This window comes from Heliconius melpomene, chromosome 11, assembly GCF_056956725.1.
Source record: "Heliconius melpomene rosina isolate 202511_hmr_F chromosome 11, ASM5695672v1, whole genome shotgun sequence".
NCBI lineage: Eukaryota > Metazoa > Arthropoda > Insecta > Lepidoptera > Nymphalidae > Heliconius > Heliconius melpomene.
This window is the reverse complement of record NC_140399.1, coordinates 3116923-3125415: the sequence shown is the minus strand read 5'-3', so window position 1 is coordinate 3125415 and position 8493 is coordinate 3116923. Positions and strand designations below refer to the sequence as shown.

At 27.9% G+C, this 8493-nt stretch overlaps 2 protein-coding genes across 2 annotated transcripts; one reads left to right on the top strand and one right to left on the bottom strand.

Moving 5' to 3' along the window:
* Nucleotides 1-129: 129 nt before the first annotated feature.
* DCTN3-p24 (Dynactin 3, p24 subunit) lies at nt 130-2252 on the bottom strand. The gene is made up of 4 exons (XM_085193238.1): nt 1644-2252; nt 1278-1367; nt 677-784; nt 130-367 (listed from the first exon to the last, which is right to left on the bottom strand). Exons 1-4 carry the CDS (start codon nt 1869-1871, stop codon nt 227-229), a joined length of 567 nt encoding a protein of 188 aa, XP_085049364.1. The 5' UTR covers nt 1872-2252; the 3' UTR covers nt 130-226.
* Nucleotides 2253-2434: 182 nt separating this feature from the next.
* On the top strand, nt 2435-4144 carry Archease (protein archease). Its single transcript, XM_085193365.1, has 3 exons — nt 2435-2696; nt 3499-3523; nt 3606-4144. Exons 1-3 carry the CDS (start codon nt 2636-2638, stop codon nt 3994-3996), a joined length of 477 nt encoding a protein of 158 aa, XP_085049491.1. The 5' UTR covers nt 2435-2635; the 3' UTR covers nt 3997-4144.
* The last annotated feature ends 4349 nt before the right edge of the window (nt 4145-8493 follow it).

Sequence of the window (8493 nt, the reverse complement as noted above, 5' to 3'; positions counted from 1 at the left end):
ATCATAAATTAAGACAACGACAGCAAAATTGTGAAGGGTTTAATTTTTTACTTCTTAGGTATGGAATCCTAAAAATTATTAGGTAATAACATCACTTATTTCTAATAAGGTGACTATAAAAAAATCATATTTATAAATGTATAATGTGACTTTTAATTTTGAATAAATAATAATGATACATGAGAAATATCACAAAATAGGATTAAGCTAACAAATATATATAAATTTAATCTAGGCCATTTCTTCTCTTGGGGAACATCTTTTGTTCAACTTGTTCTACTTTCAGAGCAACATTTGCTAGTTGTTCTGCAGCTGTAGATGCTGCAGTGCCACAAGTCTCAGCTAATTCTTGGATGCCAGAAGACACCTGTTGATAAATAATTAAAAATATTGCAATTATTACATAATCTCACACTAGCTTTTCATAGTCCCATGGTCTAGTTAATTCTTAATGTGATACATAATAATAAGTTATAGAATATATATAGTATGTTCTAAAGAATCATGAGTATAAATGGCATGATTTGAAACTTTGTTATCCTAAGTCAGTAAAAAGTAGTAATATATAGTTGCAGTTGCCTTATCTTATTTTTAAAGTAAAAACTTGAGTAATATATAATTAAAAAATAATTGGTTTTCTATGTTAAAATAAGAATAACAACAAACTTATACTAACAGCATCAGCCTCTGCTTTCACTTCAGCAGCTCCCATTTGTAATTTGTTCACTGTGGTCTGCAATTGAGGTACTTGTTGAATAGATTCTGATTCAAGAACAGGGGCTGCCTGGAAAATAAAATTATACTTGTAAATTAACCATACTATTATTATCATCATTATCATCTAAGGAGTTACTTCAATAAATTCCTGAAACTCTTTTCAATTTTTTCTATGGCCAGCTTATCCCTTATAATTTATTGTACTCAAAGTTTTCAGAATTCAGATATTTTTTCATTTACAAATTAAGGTCCATTGGGTAGCTTGATTGTTCAGATGAATTACATCTTACTAGGTTCCAAAAATCTCTTACTCCTTTTACAGTCATAGCTAAAGGTAGATTTAGGATGTGCATAATTACCCTTTGTATTGTAGTAATTCTGCAATAGTTTGTTTAGTATAAGTATATTTTTTAGTTTCACACTGTTTCTGCTTCATAGAGTTGGTAAAAAGAAAAAATTAATGTATTGAAAATATAAATTTCATATTAATTATTTTTTTATAATGTTTGTTACAATGTATAGTGTGTACTTAAAAATCACAAATGATATTATAATGGTACCTGTTTACACCGTTGCATGCAATGACAGTGATGCTGGATAACAGGTTCAGCTGCTACAACTTCATGCATGTGCATATTATTTTGCTGCATCTATAACAATAATAATAAATAATAATTGAAATGGTCAAACCAATCTCTTGCTATTTATTTTATTGCATTTTTCTTCCTTTGAATATTTTCTTACTAAGTTAACAATAAACAGCGCATAAGTTCAGATAACATAACTTCAAGACAGCCAAAACTTATGCCTGTATTGTACATTTATTTTTATGTAATTTACAATTGACCATAAGTTAGCTTGAGAGTAACCACCTTAAATATAATGAATAAAATTATTGAATTGAATATTCACATTTATTTACTTACATTCTGAACCAAATTAGGATCAGTATAATTATTTAACTCGCTAGCCATGTTTCTAGCATCAGAAAGTTTTTCCTGACCAGCAGTTGCATTGTTAATAGCTTGTGCTGTATTTAGTAAATTCATCGTTGCAGAGTCGCCTTGTTGCCCGTCCACCGGACTGCCAATATTTATTCCCAATTTCGCTTCTAGTTGTTCAATTCTATTTTGCAATATTGCGATGGGATCCATATTAAAGAATAAAATCTGTATTAACTTTAAACTATAAAAAACAGTCTTCAAAAAGCTATGACCACGATTCGATTGTTGAATTTCAAATTTGGAAAATTAATTTCTATTCTACTTTTCATTGAAAATTGACGTCAATGACATCACGATTCACTCTATTGTTAAAATGTTGAAGCTGTCAAAATATTATAGTTGCTATCAAAAAATGGTTTTCTTATAAACTACTACTAGGAGTTTAACTATCTACTATTATATTATGGTACCATTATAACTACTGACGTACTAATTAGCAACATATTAAATTAATAATTAATTAAATTAACTCATAAAATTATTGAAAATATTATGGTAAATTATATTAATGACACAGTAAAAAATAGAAAATCGATATTGTTGGCATTATAAATATAATATTTATATTAAATGAAAGTTAAAATAGAAATCGAATTAAAACATTTATATGTTGACTTACCGTATATTCAATTTGGCATAAATTATAATGAAGAACTCAAAAAGCCTGAATTCTGTGCACAATATTTTTGTAGTAAAATACATTTGTCAAAGTGTTGTTAAGCTATTTCTAACCTTAACTACGAGTATTATGCTACGTAATTGTTTGCAGATAATTATTTGTAAATAAATAACTGCATTTCTACTACATCATTTTATTAACTCAATAATTCTTAGATTGCATGTTATTTATATAAATAGAAAGATCTTCGAACATCTTAATAATTTAAAGCGGGAGCGCTTAAAAATTAATCATTATGGATGAAGAACAGGGATTAACTGAAGATGACTATATTATACCACCGGTAAAATACGAATGTAAGTTAACATAATAAAAATACTGTTTACACTTGTCTATTAATAACCAAAACTAGCTACACATAAAGCTAAAATTCATGATATCATATTAAAAAAGTTGACTAAATATTAAGATAACCAAAAAGACTTAGAATATTAGATATTTTTTTTATCATTTAATCTTTTTAAGTGTTATGCAAGACTATTTTGCTGATATTAAAAAAAAAACTTTGTAGCCATTTTTAATTGAAGTATTTTTCTTTTAACTATTCAACTTAATTGTAAAAATTATTAATTATACTAATTATCGCAAATATTGTATTGATTCATCGAAAATGAGCCTTTAAAATTTCATATTTTAAATAGCACATAATCTTAATCAAACTCTAAAGTTACCTCAACTTTTTTTGATAAAGAAATAAATACTAAAAATCACTCTAAAGTTGTCTAGAAATATATAATATTTATAGTTGTAAGTTTCTGCATATTATATAAAGCAATGAATATTGCAGGCTAGTGGAACCCTACAAGTTGTTAATTTTTTTTCCCACTTAAATGAAGTATTTAATATTTTTATTTCCTTCATTCTGGTAAAGAAGCAAAGTACGGTGTTAAGTTCTGTCATGCAACATGCAATGCCTCCAGAATATGGCAAAAAATAGAGAATGAAAAGAAAATATAAAAAAAATAGCTTCACACTGTATTCCGCATACAGCAAGGTAGGCAGAGGGAACCTAAATAAAATATTAGATAATAATTATCAAATTATTCACAAATATATTTGGAATAATATATTAAATATTATATTTATCTAATGTTTCAGATTTAGATCACACAGCTGATGTTCAGTAAGTTGATACAAACAACAATTTTGAAATAATTTTTATATAAATTAAGTTTCCATAATAAAATGCATGTATTTTATTTTAGATTACATGCATGGGGTGATACTCTTCAAGAAGCGTTTGAACAATGTGGAATGGCTATGTTTGGTTATATGACAGAATTACCATATGTTCAGATTAAAGAAGTGCACACAGTTGAAGCCAATGCTGATGATTTAATGGGACTATTGTATCACTTTTTGGATGAGTTACTATTTCTATTTTCTGTTGAACCATTTCTTATTTGTAAGAAATTAGTTATAACAGAATTTAATACACAAGAATTTAGAATAGTTTGTAAATGTTATGGTGAAGAGTTTCAAATTGGGAAGCATCCACAAGGTACAGAAGTGAAAGCTATCACATACTCGGCTATGCAAATTGTGGATGAACCTAAGGATAACAAATATGAAGTTTTTGTAATTATTGACATTTAAATGGTACTGTCTAATTCTTAAACTTCTTTTATTTTTTATAAAAATATAAATTTTGTGTAATCATGAATTTAATTTATGTTTATGCATAATTTAAGATTTATTATAAAGCAACATTGCTATAAAAGAATAAACTTAAAAAATATATTAATATGTTTATTATTTCACTTTGTCATGTCACATATATAGTAGAGTAAATTCTATATTTTCTTTTTTATATCTGCTGATTAACCTATTTAAGTAAAAACTCTTCTGTCTGTTCCTTATATGTTTTGTTCTTTAGCTATGCAGTTCCATATGCACCAGAATTTTTAATTACTTTTCAAACTACCTTTTATGGCAATGCAATGCAATCAGCAGCAGCAGCAGCAATGAGTTGGAAATATCATTTATTTTTCCCATTGTTAAAAATATATTCCAAATTATGTATATTCTCCATATATATAAAATCCTTTTTTTTGCATTTCTAAGAAACAATATTTCAATGAATAATTTAATGGAAACAAAGCAAAGACTTGGAAGTGTAGTACAAGAGATATAATTTTGAATATTGTTAAGTTTTCAATATCTGTATCAATTTACAATATTTATCTGATAGAAATTTAAAAATGTTACCAGTTTTTCATATGTTGCTGTTAAAATTCCATAAGCTATGCTTAATAAAATAGGTTTAATTTGATCCATTGGAAGTTTACATATTTCTTTTGATTTTTCTGCTTGAAATATAGTTAGCATTTTAAAATATTGATATGCATTACTTTAGTTCATATACATCATCATATTGTGTCACTATTTTTGCTTATATTTCTGTATCAAAATCTTCAATCTATATCTTGTTCTAATTAACCACAAGTACGCAATTACGTTTTTATTGTATGTCGCTATTTCTTTAAACATATAATAGTAATAAAGTAACATACGTAGTAATTGCTTAAAGCAATAAGACCGCCTTTCCATACATGTTTTTTATTTTTATTTATGTTGTTCTTTCTATATATTTCTTAGTTTTATGTGTGCAACAAAGTATATTCTATTCTATACGTAGGTATATAGTGTAAATAAATATATAATCGCTTAACGTAGACCAGTAGTACGTGCAAAGTATGCCGAAAGATACGCCTCGTGAGCTATTGTAATTGAAATAATGAATAAGTAAGTGTACGATAGCGACACACTTTTTACTAAGAGAATATTTTTTTTATTATTCATACTTTATCTATTCGGAATTTAAAGGCTTTTTATGGCATTTAAAATTATATTCTTCAATGATAAACACATAAATGTATACTACAGCGCTGTTTGATTTTATCTAGAGAAAAACGGATTTTTAAAAGTATTGTTTAACAGAGGTCAGTCGTGGCGCAGGGGCACAAAGTGTGACTGTAAACGCGACTGGTTGTGGGTTCGATCCCGACTCGAGGAAATAAAATATTTATTTAAATTTATATTTTCATTTCTTCGCTTTGGTGTCGAGCGAAATCTGCAGAAAGTGGGGATCAGAGTTTCTTAACACTAGGTTCTCCCTGCCTATTCTGCTGTGTGCGTGCGTGCAGCGTGAATTTTTATAACTAATTAATAATTAAAGTAATTAAAAAATATTTCTTACAATGTTTGAAATAATCGGCGTAAAGCAATACTGTGCCTAAGACGTATATTTTAGGGCCAAAGGCTAGATGTCTAATTTAATCGGGACCTCCCGACAAAATCGAGACATCTGCTCCAAAAGACATCTGAATCACTCGAGAAATTGTAATATTTCTATTTCTTCGCTGTAGTGTCAAGGCAAAGCGCGGCGTTGAGTTCTACCTTTTAATACATAATGCCTCCAGGGTTCAGCGGAAAATGGGAAATGGAGGTATCTTAATGGGGACAGAGTGTCTTAATAATAGGTTCCGAGGTTCCCTCTGCCTAACCTGTTGTGTTCGGGATATAGCGTGAAATTGATTTAATTTGATTTGTTTTTTCAAACTAAAGTGCTCGGTTGAAGATGCTAATCTCAAGAATTACTGGAAAAACTATATTGAAATTGATTAATATAAATGACGTGCTGTAATAATAACTTACTAATATGATTCCATGTACTCCACTAAACCTGAGCTTGGAGTTACCTCGGTACGTTTAGAATGTATGTGTTATATACAATTTTTAGTTATTTCTTTTTGACCACGAAGGAGAAGTCGTAGGTAAATGCTAGTGAAATATTTCGCCGATTCATTGTTTTTTACTCATTGAAAAAGGCAACGATAGTCGAGAAAAGAATACATATACTATTCTATACAGTAGAGTACTATGGTTATGTAAGTAGTAAGGGTCTAGAATTATGATTTTTTTTAAATATGATTTTCAAAATCCAAATAATTCGCGGCGTTGAGTGCCGCAACTAAAAATTCAATGGCTCTAGAATTCGGCGAAAACGAGTGTCGTAAAGAAGACAGAATGTCTTAACACTAGTTTTCCCAGGTTTCTTGCGCGGGATACAGCTTGAAGCTAAGAAGAGAAAAAAATATCCAAATAGAATTTTGATCTAGACCATCTGACCTGGACATTAAATTGGAAAGCAGACAATCGCAGACGATTATCCGATAACACCAAGCCAGACTAAGCCAATAATTAGACTAACGGGATAGTAAAGCATGCATATAATATATCGCACGTTTTATAAAATATACTAAGAAATAAAAAAAACGTAGACAAACTCAAATTATAAAATATGTGAAATTTGAGTTTGTCTTTAAAATAAAATATATTATATTTAGTGAAGTCATTTTTTGTGAAGTGAAGTTATATTTAGTCAAGTTCAGCTTGGCTGGCACAATACTGTATATTGTAAATATGAAGGTAAAGCTACTGGTATCTTACAGATAAACCATTAAATCAATTTTAATAAACAAAAATATTATTCAACGTAAAAATTCTATATTAGCATCCGAACAAACATATTTTAGGACTACCTTAATAGAACTATTTACGTAAGTAATTGCAAATTAACAAACATTTTGATTTTTTTATACTTACTTTTTACTTAAATCACTCTTGATATGGGCGTAGAAATAAAGGCAGCCGGGTACCACCCGGTAAGTACGGACAACCGTCGTCACTCCAGAAGAGAACATACCCGTTTAAAGATAAAGTCCAGAAAACATCTCTAGATACGCCCATGCTCTTGGAATTAAGGATCTCATTTTATTAATCTCAATCTTTTGGTAAGAATAAAACTAAGTAAGAAGTTAGACATCACTTGATATAAGATTAACATTCAGACAACTATTTGTTCATATACTTCCATTAGCCAAAAATAATTTTACATTTTTAAATATAGTATAATGTAATAAATACATTTAAGAATATAAAATATGCTCTTCTAACGGTAGGACAAAGGTCCAGACTCCAGGCCATCCGGACCTATTATTATTACCAATACAAAATAAAACTACATTTTTCAAACTATATTTAATCTTCTATATCTTCTTAACTACAAAATGGTTATTCTCCGAAAAATTTAATTAGTCTTATGTCTATCAAAGCGACACCGTTACGGTGTATACCTGAGCATCTTTTCGAAAAATAATACAGGTTTTTTTATAATATTGACAAAGGGTCTATAATCTCTATATTTTAAAAGTATATTTCCATACTCTGCTTATATAAACTTGAAGACTTGAAATTATTTGAAAAGTATTTAGGAAAGTAAAGTTTTAACCGTTACAATTCAAAAAGTGAAACGAATTCAAATTCTTATGAAAAAAAAGTATACGAAAGTTTCTGTTAGAAAAAGACAAAAAGAGTAATGTTATCCCTTTCTAATATTAATTATTTATACAAAAAATATTCATAAATAGCGCTCATTTCATTTTAATTTGAATTATGATATTTAAATGTGTATTTCTACTAATGTATATGATTTTAAATAGTAATTCTAATTTCATCAATTTATGCTTAGGCAAAATTATAATTTATCGACGTATGTTTACGGCTAAGGCATAGATTGAGAACTGATAAATTGTCTATGATAAAATTGAATATTTCTACAGTCACTTCCGCTGAGGTCGCGGTTTCACAGACTTGACTTCCGACTTTGTTAACATTGACAAAATTATTTTTTATTTTTTTTATACATATAATTTATTTTTTGGATTATTTTTTGAAATTCTTACTAAGATATAAAAACATAAGTTTAAAGAGAAGAATATTTTTATTTATTAAAAATATTAATTAAAAACGCTTTTATGGTATCTATTGAAACTTACAAAATATAGCATCTTTAAAAATTAATTAAACGCTGGAAAAATAATAATGCAAGGCGATAAACAAACTTATCTTTATTTCATATTATAAATACTAATATAAATTGGTAAATATATTAATGTTACGCTTCTATAAATGATTCATTAAGAATTATAAAAAAATCTATAGGTTCTCTCTCGTCTCAGCGGTTATTAATAAATTTAATAGAATATTAGACGAATATTTCAACTTATCGGTATTTGTATTAATAATAAT

Excerpts from the sequence above, each read along its gene's own strand:
- DCTN3-p24 (XM_085193238.1), bottom strand. The coding sequence starts at position 1,871 with ATGGATCCCATCGCAATATTGCAAAATAGAATTGAACAACTAGAAGCG. Across the intron at positions 1,368-1,643 it reads ATCCTAATTTGGTTCAGAAT|ATGCAGCAAAATAATATGCA; the intron begins GTAAGTAAATAA and ends TTATTGTTATAG. Across the intron at positions 785-1,277 it reads GCATGCAACGGTGTAAACAG|GCAGCCCCTGTTCTTGAATC; the intron begins GTACCATTATAA and ends TTTATTTTCCAG.
- Archease (XM_085193365.1), top strand. The coding sequence starts at position 2,636 with ATGGATGAAGAACAGGGATTAACTGAAGATGACTATATTATACCACCG. Across the intron at positions 2,697-3,498 it reads ACCACCGGTAAAATACGAAT|ATTTAGATCACACAGCTGAT; the intron begins GTAAGTTAACAT and ends CTAATGTTTCAG. Across the intron at positions 3,524-3,605 it reads GATCACACAGCTGATGTTCA|ATTACATGCATGGGGTGATA; the intron begins GTAAGTTGATAC and ends ATTTTATTTTAG.